The sequence below is a fragment of the Salminus brasiliensis genome, chromosome 18, assembly GCF_030463535.1.
Source record: "Salminus brasiliensis chromosome 18, fSalBra1.hap2, whole genome shotgun sequence".
NCBI lineage: Eukaryota > Metazoa > Chordata > Actinopteri > Characiformes > Bryconidae > Salminus > Salminus brasiliensis.
Genome location: NC_132895.1, coordinates 9,611,287 through 9,624,757, shown reverse-complemented (window position 1 = coordinate 9,624,757; position 13,471 = coordinate 9,611,287). Strand labels below are relative to the sequence as shown.

Here is a 13,471-nt window from a genome sequence, read left to right as displayed (position 1 = left end):
CACCATTTAAAACCCAGCTTATAAAGCAGATAGTTGTGGTTCTACAGTCCAATCAGCTGAAACACATTAGATAAAGTACTTGATATGCACATATGTGATTATATACACATTAGTTGAATTCCCTGTTAATGCACTAAACCTCACTTTCCAATAAGGTGCCACAAAAGGGGTCTTTTAGGGGTCTTACAGACGAAGCACATTTGGTTCCCTAATGAAGATTGTTTGAAAATAGAGGTGTGGATGTGAAGAACCTTCACATTATCTAAAGATTATAGGGGAAACCTAATGTTGGCATACACTCTTTAGATTACACCCAGGGGTGCCATATGGGGGTTAGGATGATTCTAAGAGCCTGTGACTGACAGGGGCCCTACACATGTATTAATTGAGTAATTGATTTTGGCCTAACTGCTGTGGATTGTGGGGCCCAGTGTACTTTTTTTAAATGGGCCCTAATATTCTGGCACCCTTGATAGAAGATTTTTTTTGTAAATGTGATGATTATGTGTAGTAGAACTGTAGTGTACAAGCCATTATACACACTACATGTCCAAATGTTTGTGGACACCCCTTCCAATGAACACTCAATGACACAGATATGCAAATACACACATACACACACACACATCTTGTCTAGTCCCTGTAGAGAAGTACTGCCAGTAGAATAATACTCTCTGGAGCAGAGCAAACATGAACCTATTGACACCATGCTGCCTAATGCCAGGTGTGTAGAACTGTGTTCTCTGGAATGATGGGTGATGCTCCATCCAAGACCTTTGGGATTAGTTGGGGAGTTGGGGATGAAGCAGGGTGGTGATCATCCAACATCTTGACTTCTTGATGCTAAATGCAATCAGATCCTCACAGCACTTCTCCACAATCTAGTAGAAAGCCTTCCTGGGACAGTTGAGAGACAGTTACTCCAACAAAAGAAGGATCAACTCTTTTGTAATACACTTGATTATAGAGCACACAATGAATGAGAAGGTATCCTAATACTTTTGTCCATATAATATATAGATCTGTGGCTCTGATCTGATTAGATTTGTTACATATTCTGTGTAATAGAACATTTAAGATGCTTGATTGTTGAAATCCTATTGGTTATGGTTGTTTATATGATTATTCTAACATGTCAAAGAAGCATTTTGAGTATTATATAGAACCCTACTATATTCACCTTTACTTTGTGTTAGACCTTCTGGCATGAGAGCAGATCCATTTAGAAGAATCTTTCTTGAACAACAGCAGTGTTATCAACACAACACAAAAAGTGCTGTGGAGCACGATATAACTTATAGCCACCACTTTCCAAAGAAGAAGACCTGTGTCTATGGTTGAATCCATAATTTTAAACATCCACCAAACGTCCATACAAATTCTCTTACCATCATCCTTATTCAGAGAAATTGCTTGGCTATGAGGCTTCAGTAAAGCAAAGTGTCAGGTGTTTGTGAGGCTCTCAGGTTAGCTCCCAGGCTAACATCTTACCTGACAGCCTCACAAGCACCCAACGCACTCGCTTCACTGGAGCTTCATAATCAAGCCATTTCTCAGAGTATGTTGGGTTCCGGTGTTGGGTTCCCCCCACGGAATGGTTAGTGCAGATGTATGGAGGGCTGGATGGATTCTTTGGTTGTGGTACTCCTCAAACCTCCTGTCTTATTGCGATGTGTTGGAAAGCTAGTTTGCTTTAAATAGCTCTAAATAACATGTTGGGCTAGCATAGCTATCTACTTTATGATGTATGTTGCTTGGCAGCTATAGTCAACTGTTAACCAGCCATACACTGCTTGGCAGAATTATTTCAAAAACATGAATAACTGTCTAGGACGTTTTTCAAGATGCACTCTATTTGGCCAGCCTCACAGCAGCCAAAAATACAATATTGAAAATATGGTTTGAACACTCCCACACTGTTCCTGTGCATTTCCTTTGGCTTACTTATTTTTGGGGCCATTACTCATCCAGAATGTACAATAGCCAGGACAAATGGTGCCAAAATAAGAACAATAATGTCATGGTCAAATGCTGAGAAAGAACTGTTAAAGCCAATGAAAGAATGGCAAACTGATATGGGTGGAGTGGAGTGGGGAAGTCCTGTATACCAGATTTTGCTTTAATATGGACGTCTTCCCCTTTTATGTAAATGTACCCCTGACCATCACTATTATCATAATTCGTTTTATTTTTACTGGTGCCTAATAAGGTCAGAACAAACCACAAAAAAATACGAAAAAGATTCACTGTATTTATTTGATGTAAATATGTAAATTACTTATGCAAATATATATATAACTTAAATTCAATAGATCATTGTGTACATGCATATCTATAACATACTCACAACTTACCAGCTTCAGAAAGTTCTTCTTTTTTTAATCTATTGTCCCACTGCCCATGTTCTTGTATTTCTTCACTATTCTGTGTTTCTTGCACACCTCTCTGCTCGTCCTGCCGTTCAGTCCTCCCGTGCCCTTTCCTCCACTCATCCTCCTAAATTACGGTGTGATGATATACTGCCTCCGAGGCTCAAGGCTCTGCGAGATTTAGAACTTTGTCCCGGATGAAGGACAGGTTAGGAGTGACATTAATATGCAGAGTGGGTAATATCGAAACCTGAGCGTACTTTATACGGAGGCCCGTGCACATTATCAATCTATTTGTGGAAGTTGCCCTGCAAGAATTTCATTTACCTCTCGTTCATTTGCCTTCCTCAACAATTACATTGCCTGGAACCGGATTTGATTTCGAGCAAGGCTCCAAGGACATTAAGTTATTCTGCTGCAATGTTGTTATGGGGTTCAGAGTTAGAGGTAGCTGCAGGTAGACTGGCCACTTTTCTTATTTTCGGAGCCGTTGTTCCATTTTAGATAAAGTCAATAAACACAACTAATAGCCTATTGCTGCCCTTAGTGTAGCCTACATACCTCTTTCAATGAAATTCACTCCCACAGAGACTAATGCCCCCAAAGAGCGTTGATATTGTGTTTACACTGGTCCGCCAATGCCGGCTTCAGTGTTTCAGGACCCTGGACAGCAGCACATATTGATAGATGCATGCTTGAAAGCAAGGATGTCTTAGACATGGGGCAGCAAATGCATTGTCATTGGGAACGGCATTAAAAAAATAAGCATGGTAATCAATATTAAGCAAGAACGTGTGATTTTATTTGGATTCTTATTCAAAGACTTACAGCAAATGGCTTTAGCTCCTCTGGAGAGAAACACAGGGCATGAATTTGAGAATAATGCCTCCTTTCCGGCTATTCATCTGAACCACATCTAACGACCAGAATCAAAGAACGTTAGCGACCTATGGGGTTTCGGTGTAGACATATTATTCCGTAAATTACCCATTAATTGCATATTATTATTATCACATCGATGGGCCCGCTCATCAGTACCTTTTCATTTAGGCCGGCTTGTGGCGCACTCCAAAAAAACACTGAAAGAAACGAAGGAAGGTGAGGAGTGGGAACCATCGGGGAACAATAATGACAACATAACTTACATAATTGTCGCAATACTACCCACCGCACATAATTACAATGATTTGTGTTCCCACATTTCACCCTTGTATTAAAAAATATGGCTGAAGGCAAGAGAAGCTGAATGTGGCCCCAGGGGTGCGCTTGGAGAACAGGCCAGGCTGCTTTGCCAAAGGAAGCAAGCTGACACGGCTGGGCCAGGCCAATCCAACAGTCAAAAACGACATTAACCCACCATTACAGTCAGTGACAGCCATAGGTGAAGAGGGGCCACAGAGTGTGGGCATTTCTGCTGTTAAACGCTGCGTTGGGCTGAGGCCAAACCTTTAACATCATGGTGTGGATGCCAGCACAAACTCCACCGACCATTTCGCCCCATTGTGTTGTAATATCTGTCCAACTGATCTTTGCTTAAAGTGAATGAAACAGGAAATGATGAGAGGCTGCAGACTGTCAGCACTTTGCTTCAAACTCCTGGCTGGTGTAGTAATATCCAACTGTTGTGTGGGATTGTCCATAAAGCAGTCCATCCTAAGAGTGTACAACATATGGCTATGCATCTATGTCTTTTTTATTATTATTACATTTTATTGTTATTATCGTTATTATTTATTATACATTATTAAATATTCACATTTTATTTTGTAGAAAACCATTCCTGCATCCATACCACAAAGCTCAGCAGGAACATCTACACAAGTCTAATTCACCACATGAGGGTGGATTGGGCTTGTGTTGCAGCCAGTGGCACAAGGCATATTTCACTATTAGAGGAAAGAATGGATTCAATTAAACCCCAAATTCTGAAAGCAAACATCACACCATCTAAAACAAAAACTGAATATGTAAAGAGGATTCTTCTACAGCAGGATAATGATCCTGAACACATCTCAAAATCCACTGTGGACTACCTCAATTTGTAGCCCCTTTATTTTAAATAACAGACATTTTGACCATGGGTGGACAAACTTTTGCACGCCATTGTATCTGCCTGTTCATCCTACTGCATATTGAAGTTATGCTGAGTGTTTCAGACTGGACTGCTATTTGAATGAGGCTCAGTACAGGCCAGCCAATAAGAACAGAGATCATTTACATTTGCGTATTTACATTACACATCCATCTAAAGACACAGTAATAAGACCAGCTTGTCTGATTCTAAAGGATGAAGAGTGGGAAATGATTTTTAAAAATGAATTATGACTACTCTAATCATATAAATGGGCCTATATAAATACATTTAAAGATGCTATAAAAGAACCACTTTGCTTAAATAAAGAACCATTTATGGTTAAATAAGGAACCATGTTTGGTGGCAAACATCTTTTTTCACAGCCATGGTTCTTTATAGAAGTTAAATGGCTTATCTGTTGCATCACTCAAAGAGCCCTTGATAGCAGCTTTATTTTTCAGAATGTAGAAATATGTATAGTGAGAGACCTTTACTCTACAAAGGGTTATTTCAGTGTTGCCTTACTAGAACCACTTTTTGTTCCATAAACAACCATGTATGTTAAGGATAAGTGTGGCTGTGATAAATCTGTAAATTTGATGTAAACATTTTTAGTAATTTTAGGTCTTTCACCTTTTTTTTTTTCGTCACCACATCACCTAATGGTCCCTAAAGATCCCCATTAGAAATAGAGATAGCGTGTAAAACCATCTACAGTGAACTGTTTACTGTTTGCAAACCTGCATGAGTTCAGAGGAGTCTTGCAGCTTAACTTTCCTTGAAAATTTCATCTGATTGGCTTCTACCTGTCTGCGTGTTCCTCTCAGTGTTGTGCACACAAATGTTCTCCTCCTTTGGTCCAGGCCCACTGCTCAGCAGGGACTCGTGCGCAGCCTGCAATTTCACATCATTATGAGCAGGTGCTTCGAGCTAGACAGCGGTGTGTCATTGTCAGAACGAGAAAGAGAAAGAAAACAAAAAAGAGAGAAAGGAAAAAAACCTGCTGTGCTCGCGTGCTCTGGTGTGGAAAAAAGACGTAAGTGTGTGTGTGTGTGTGTGTGCGTGAAGCACCAAGCTGAACATACGACCTGTCTTGTAGCCTTTTAGTAGTCTTTGAAATCTCTTTCTTCACACATAAAATCCATAAAGTCATAAAAACGACACACAAGCACTAACTGTGCACTTAAATGTGCTCTTCTAAACACTCTCAGATTCCAGTGCGTGTGTGTTCGTGTGTGCGTGCGTGCGTGCGTACGTGCGTGTGTGTGTGTGTGTGGTCCGTGTATGGCAGCAGCGCCTTCCCTGATGGCTAACCAGAGACCTCTTTTTTATAGGAGGACAACGATAATAATACGTGTACTATTCACACACACTGACAGGCGCGCACACACATACAAACACACACACACACACACACACACCGTACAGCCACTCATTTCCCCTTTTCTTTCCGTATCTGTGTGCGAGAGCTGCTCGTGCTCAACTCTGCCCGCACGCGCCGCGCGGAGGAGCTCACAGTCTTTTCTCAGAAGCAGCCCGAGCTTCCTCGCACGCTGCACAGGAAGACTAATATCTCCTAGTATTGGAGAAACAGGTCGTGTTACTGTCCCGTATTTATCACCATCATCATCATCATCATCATCATCAACAACAACATCAGAGCTCTTTCTCGCGGTTAGCGCGCGGATACAGATGCAGCCCCTCGTGCTCGAATATGCCAGTGCTAAGCACGGTCCACAAGTACTGACACACTCGTATTCTGACTATATCCCTGAAGCTGTTTCACTCAGCTGTGTTCAGCACTGGCGCTGTCCACGATCTCTTTTGCTTTCCACTAAGGCAGCCCAAACACTTGGAAGGTCTGCCATTGCTTCACACTCCTGTTGCCAGTATTTTCAGCACCCAGACAGTACTGACTAAAAGGGTACCGGATCCAACCTACAGAGCATTCACTACTCACACTCTTTCAAGTGCTCACATTCAGAACTGCTGTCAGTATTCATGCTGTTTCAAATGGGTCCTTTCAGCACTGATACTGTCTGTGTCATCACATTCAACATGTGCTTTGGTTTCAGCACTGGCGCTGTCCAACACTGTAGAAGCTGTATTCAGAACTGATCCTGCATGGAAGCGTTTTCAGTATCCAGACTATACTGGCTAATATTCTATCTTCTGTATTATGCAAATATCTTCAGCACTGGCAGCAACACAGGCAGTACTTAAACAAAGCAATGTGACCATATTCAGGTACTGAACACAGTCCCGTTAAAAAACACTGACGCTGTCCATGCAATCCAGTTCAGTACAGACACTCCATTTACACAACCATTTCAGCACTGGCGCTGTCCATGCGACCAGGCAGTTTCAGTTTCAGCACTCACACTGTCCATATTCAGCACTTCTGCTCTTCACGTGACCATACTCAGAATATTCAGATGCACATCAATGTGTTGGCTTATTACAAAGGGATCACGTGACGGTTTTCAGCCCTGACACTGTCCATGTGATGGTGTTGAGTAGAGACACTGTTGCACATGACCACATTTTCAGCACTCGCGCTGTCCATATTCAGCACTTGTGCTGTTTAGGGCACTCGCGGTGATCACGTGACTGGTATCAGCACTGACACAGTCCAGTGTGTGTGGGGAGGGGGGTGTAGGGGGTGCATTACTATTACCGAGCCTGGATTCAGCACTGGCGCTGTCCACGCTCAGCTCGACGCTACAGCCCCTGATGTCCGTTAGCACTCACGGACTCGCGCGCTCTGTAAACGCCGCTCAGTAGACCAGATCTCTTTCCAAAACCAAGCACGAGGACACGCAAACGCAAGCATAATTCATGAATATGGGTGCGTGACTGAGTACACGACAGTGCTGCACCAATAATAAGGACGCCGGGGCTTCATTACCAACATCAGTCTGTCTTCTGTACAAAGACATCTGATTGCATTATGCTAAAAAAGAGAAAGCAGCGTGCTGCTCGTTGGCCGGCGTGGCTAGTGCGTCATTCGCGGGATACCACACAAAGAACTACACAAAAATTGTGATATTTCACTTTATTTATAGTGCCCCCCCCCTCCCCCCTCTGCGGACCGTACCATTTCTTGGTATAATGGAGAGGGCGAGGGGGAGCACAGCGCAGAGCCACGCGGGGCGCGAGCTTCTGGAAGCTGCTCTGCTCTTGTGCCTCCCCCGCAGTATGTCGCGTGCTTGAGCCCGTCCTGCCCGTTTAAACCGCGAGGAGCACCCACACCGACTTCCCAATGCAAAAAAAAATAAATAAAGGAGTAGCAGGCTCGGAGCAGGAGCGCGAGGGGGAACGGAGGTGTAAATAGAAAAAAAAAGAAGGCGAGGGGCTCGCGGTCGGTCTCTCTCGGTGTCTCTCTCTCTCTATCTCTCTCTCTCTCTCTTTTTTTTTCTCTCTCTCGCGCTTTCTCCTCCTCCCTCTCTCTTCCTTTTGTTTTTTTACTAAAGTGAATGAGTGAATTCTTGAACGGGCGGCTCGCGCGCGCAGAGGGACCAACTCCACCACCACACGCCACTTCCACCGGGACGAGCGGAGCGAGCGTGCGCGCGCGACGTTTAACTTATTTCATGGTACGTCTGTGCTCTTGAGTGCGCGCGCGCGGGCGTGAGTGTGTGCGTGCGTGCGTGCGTGCGTGCGTGCGTGTGTGTGTGTGTGTGTGTGTGTGTGTTTTTATGCTTGCGTAAATATTTGCCTTAAAACTCGCGTGCACGTCTTCCATTATTCCACCACCCCACACTACCATCACCACCACCACCTCCTCCTCGTCTGTGTGAGTGTGTGTGAATGTGTGTGCGCGCGTGCGTGTGTGTACGTGTGTATGTGTGATCGCCCGTCCCGGCTCCTCCAGAGGACCCCTCGAGCCACCAGTGCCGCGAGAGACCGCTGAGCTAAAAGCCCGGCCACCCGCCTCCCCTCCCCTTCCCTCCTCCTCTTCCTCCTCCTCCTCCTCTTCCTCCTCCTCCTCCTACTACTCCTCCTCCTCCTGCTCGTGCTCCTGCGCCGCAGAAAGAGAAGAGATGGCAACTTTGGCGAACGGGCAGGCGGACGGCGCGAGCGGGCTGGTGAACGGACTAAGTCACGCGCACGGTCCCGCGAGCTGCGCCACCATCCCCATGAAGGACCACGACGCTATCAAGCTCTTCGTGGGACAGATCCCGCGCAACCTGGACGAGAAGGACCTGCGGCCGCTCTTCGAGGAGTTCGGCAAGATCTACGAGCTCACCGTGCTGAAGGACCGCTTCACAGGCATGCACAAAGGTACCAGAGATGCTCCTCTGCCTCATTCGCGCTCTTTCTCTCTTTATCTCTATCCCTCTCTGTCTCGCTCTGCGTTCCTCTAATTAGATTTGACTTCATTTTCAACATTGCTTACAATGAGAGCTTCACCGAGGCACCTTCACTGGAGGTTTTGAAGGACAGCTTCTTCTCTGGTAGAGAACATTCAGATGAGATCATCCGTCGCTGAGTGAGGGTGAACTAGAAGCAGGCATTATGTCCACATTTTCACAGTGTGAGTGATAAACTGGCACTACAAGCAGGCATGACGGCACTTCTAAGGGCTGTGAAGATCCTCTCCTTCCTCCTCTTCCATCTTCCTCTTCTCCTCTACAACTCCTGTCATTGAGGCTGTCTAAGACGTCTAGATGTCTCTATCTCTTCTCCCTACGTGGTGTGGGATTAGGTCCAGAGATTCAGCACAGCAAGAGAGTGAAGAAGCTGAAGGAGGCGAATAAGCTGAAACACTGAAGATTTCCTGCAAAGTTCAGGGAGGTGGTTGATGGTCTTGTGTGCATTTGTGAGCTTCGTTGCTTTGGTGTGGTGGATGCTGTTGGTCCCGTAGACAGCCCATTCTGGTGGGTATTCGGATTGCCTTAAACTCTTAAAATCACTGTGGTCCCATTAAGGCAGCTATTGTGGTTTACTGTAATATTAATAAAGAGAGAGAGAGAGTTCTGCTGAGGTCTGCTGAGAGTCCTGTTCAGGTTCATGTATTGTAGTGTAGTGTGGTGTGTGGATCTTTGAGACTGGGCAGATGGAGATGGAGAGATGTGGAGCTCTCCTCAGAAACAGTGCAGGGCAGCGCTCAGCTCTGGACCTTTGTTGCTTGGCGTTTATTTTCCATGAAGGGTAGCTGTGTGTGTAGGGGGGGTGTGGTTATGTGTGATGGTGGGGGGTGCATATGTGTGTGTGTGTGTGTGTGTGCGGCACATCACAAGAAAAAGAGGAAAAGGTCGCCACCACATTTAGCACCACTGTGAGCGGTTCAATATTTGACATTTAGTTTTGGTTGAATTCTGACGAAACTCAAGAGCCGGCTTTAGAGCGGCATCATCACTGCTCACACTGGAGCTTCATTAAAATGCACTTAGTCGAAATTTTGCTGGAGAATATTAATCTGGATGTTTTTTTCAGGTTCACGTTCATTCACAAGGCTTTCAGTGAGAGTAAATTATAGGTACACAGGATGGAACAGTATAGGAAGGGTGGTTTCTGATATGCTGTGTTAATTAGTGCATTAATTAGCCATTTTAGATGGAATTTTGTCAGTTGTTGATTGGAGGTGGTTGTAAGGAGTGAGATTTATACAGTAATTGCACAGAAATACTGCATTATCATGTTCATCCATTCTTAAAAATGTCCTTTATTGCAACAAATTGGGATATATATATATATATATATATATATATATATATATATATATATATATATATATATATATATATATTTCAGGTGCATCATGTCAGTTTTTCCATGCATCATCTGCTGTAAAAATCCGCTCTTATTATTCTTACTTCTTGATATTGTTTATACTGTGATACTATGACTCACCTGTGATGAGTTCTGTGGCGTGCCACTGGTTGATCACACGTTTCTGCTTTAGTGCTCTGACACCGCTAGCTCGTAATTATCACCAGCGCAGGGTACCTGCAGTGTGATCAGGAAGATCAATGCGTGAAACCTCCCGCCACGAGTGTGCAGGGGGTCTCCCTGGAACACCATCCCTAGGGGGTCGTTATTTCACAGCCTTGTCTAATTGATCTGCTTTACTCGGAGGACGCCGTTTGACTTGGGGGTCATATTAGCAGCTAATATAGCCATCCATCCACCTGTGACGACCCCGGGAACAGCAAGGATTTGATGGCCACTCGTCCTGGAGCCGAGGGTGGTTTTCCTCCTTCAATACTACTAAACAAAGAGGCATTAACAGACAGTTGTGCCAGAATGTGCCGGCTGAGTAACGGTAGCGTGACTGTTAGAAATATAAAGCAGCAGAGAGCGCGTGGTTATGAGTGGAGCGAGTGGAGCTGATGGCAGAAATAGGTGGTGGTGGTGGGGGAGGGGGGGGTTGTGCGGGAGGAGGGGGGAGGGGAGCTTATCTTTTATTAATAGTGCAGCTGTAGTAGCGACTCCCCGTCCGGTGGTTAATCATGTTGCCCCTGAACTATGTGCGGCCACGCGGGCTGATTCTAGGAACTGTCTCCTTTCTTGGATATATGGCCTTCACCCTCCTCCGGCAAGGGCTGCCTTCATTAGCGAGGCCCTCCGCCCCGGCCGCTCCCATATTTTAGCTTTTCTAAAGCCCTGGCTTGCTCTGTGCTACAGAATAAAGGATGAAATGCTCCCTGGCTGGGAAATACAGTTGTTGGAGAAGAAAAAAAAAGTTGAATTGGTGTAGAGCTGTTATGTCTCAATCTTAAAAATAAAGGTGGAAAGTGGAATCAGGAAGGGTTCTTTGGAGCGAGGCCGTAGAGAATCCCCTTTTCAGAAGGCAGACGGTTCAATAAAGAACCGTTGTTGTAAATTAGATATGTTTGTGTGTGTGTGTGTGTGTGTAGGAAGAGCCTTTTTAGAGTTTAAAGAACTTACACATAATGTAAGTAGCCAGATGTTCCAGGAAAGAGGCAAGAACCATTTGGAGTTTATGTTCTTTAAACTTTAAAAGGTTCTGTAGAGGACCAGAAGTGGTTCTTCTATGGCATCTCTCCAAAGAACCTTTTTGGCACTTTCTTCTCTGTTCCAGTAGTTTCTGGTACAGCTTGTCTGCACTGTGTGACCCTCTCTCTCTCTCTCTCTCTCTCTCTCTCTCTCTCTCTCTCTCTCTCTCCATCTCTCACTCCATGCCTTCACCTTTTGAGTATCTAAACCTCTAACCTCTGAAACTCTAATGACCTGTCAGGGTGTCCACATTTAAATTTTTCCTTCTCAGAACATGTGTTTCCATCATTTCCACATTAATAAAATATATGGAATTGACACAGTTTTGGTGGCCACTGAATAATTCAACGTCTTTGCTGTAGGAGTGAGCATTAACAAACACCTGAACAGTAAGCCTGAGTGAACAGTTAGCTCCTACATTCTTGCCGTCTGCTCTGTCTTGAACCTTGCCTTTGTTCCTGTAGAGCATCTCCTCTTTGTCCTCTCTCCCGGCACCTCTGGCTTTTCTCTCTACTCTTTTCTCTTAATGCTGCTCCATCTTTCCGCCCGCCTCCGCCTCCACGCTCCTCGTTTTCTTCACGCCGTATTGCTCCTCCACTCTTCTGCATCTCTCCTCTGTCTCTCGTCCACCTCCCGTCTCTCTCTCTCTCTCTTTCTCTCCCCCTCTATATCACACTCCTCCCCCTCCACCCATTCATAAGCTGGAAGGGATTCTTTCATCCATTTATTCACTCTGTCACCCACATATACACACACACACACACACAAAGAAGAAAAAAAATGTCTCACTAGATTCAGCATCACACTCTGAGAAATCTGAGAGAGAATCTGTGAGAAGGTGGGGGTGAGGAGGTAGGGGGGTGTGGAGTGGAAGGGGGGGGTGGGGGGTTGGCTCCCTGTGTAGACCTGTAAACAGCAGTAGGATAATGGAAATGGCACCACCTCAAAATAAATACACGCTTTGCGCTGCCTAAACGGCAAATATTAGCATCTCTGAACCGTCTGCTCCTCGCAGAAGATGACTGTTTGGATTCCAGTGTTGACAGGACGGACCCAGGCAGCATTTTTGGCGAGCCAGACTGAAAGGGATTAGAACTGAACGGGAAAACACGGTGTGATAGCGGTGATTTGTTGACGGCAGTCCACGTTGTTGCTGTGCTGGTTTTAATGGAACTTCTACAACACTGAATGGTGAAACAGTATAAGCGAACATGCCGCTGTGTTGCGCAGCAAACACGAAGCTGCCATTGATGCAAAAAGTGGAGCATTCGAAGCTGCGATGGAGAGTGTGGGTGGAGAGGGACTATGTTTGATGCTGTAATGAAACATGTAGGAGGAGAAGCTTTCCATTTCACACTGCACCCGCTGAATTCGCACGCTCTATTTCTGATAGTTGTTCTCTCTGTGCTTGCATGGGCTCTATTTTCAGGCTCGGGTTTGACGAGTAAATGGGGATTGAAGGCACATTATTTGATTTCTACAGTGCAAGCATCCGTAGTGTCTGTATGTTAAATGTCAGCAATGGCTATAAAAGGTACACTCATCTTATTGGCTGGGACGAATATCTGCTCTGTACTTCAGTTATATTCAGTTATTTGGCCTCTATATCAAGGCCTGAACATCTGAACATAAAAGCAGGAGAGAGAGAGAGAGAGAGAGAGAGTTTTTGAGGCTGGCCTCAATTTAGAAGCTGAAGTGAAGAGCAATGGAAAGCATGAAACGGTGTAAAGAAAAAAAAGTGAAGTGGTTAGTGCTGGAGATGGCTTAGATTTAGAAAGAGAAGAAAGATAAACAACCGAGCCTCTGGGTTTAGTGGGAGAAAACTGAGAGGGACAGGTAGAGAGTGGTGAAGAAAATAAAGGAGCAAGGAGCGAGGAGAAGACTAGCTGCTAGGGCAAATGAAAAAAAGAAGTGTGCAGGAGAAGAGACAGAAAGGATGCCGGCCTGTATCTGGTCGAGGAAAGAGGAAGAAGTGTGAAGATGGATAGGTGTTGGAGTGGACCTGAGTTTGTTGAGAGAGAGAGATAAAAAAAAAAGGCAGTACAGGAGGACAGAAAGAGAGGTC

General features: G+C 44.9%; 1 protein-coding gene across 6 annotated transcripts in view; it reads left to right on the top strand.

The window, feature by feature from the left end:
• The first annotated feature begins 7,609 nt into the window (after nt 1–7,609).
• Nucleotides 7,610–13,471, top strand: part of celf4 (CUGBP, Elav-like family member 4) — a 111,680-nt gene continuing 105,818 nt past the window's right edge. For 4 of the 6 annotated variants that reach the window (XM_072662040.1, XM_072662037.1, XM_072662036.1 and 1 more), the window contains exon 1: nt 7,610–8,727. In XM_072662040.1, coding sequence (XP_072518141.1) covers nt 8,487–8,727 — 241 coding nt within the window. In that variant the 5' untranslated portion in view covers nt 7,610–8,486. Of the gene's footprint in view, nt 8,728–9,231; nt 9,324–13,471 lie in introns of those variants that run through there. The other 2 variants (XM_072662038.1, XM_072662039.1) reach the window with 2 other exon arrangements.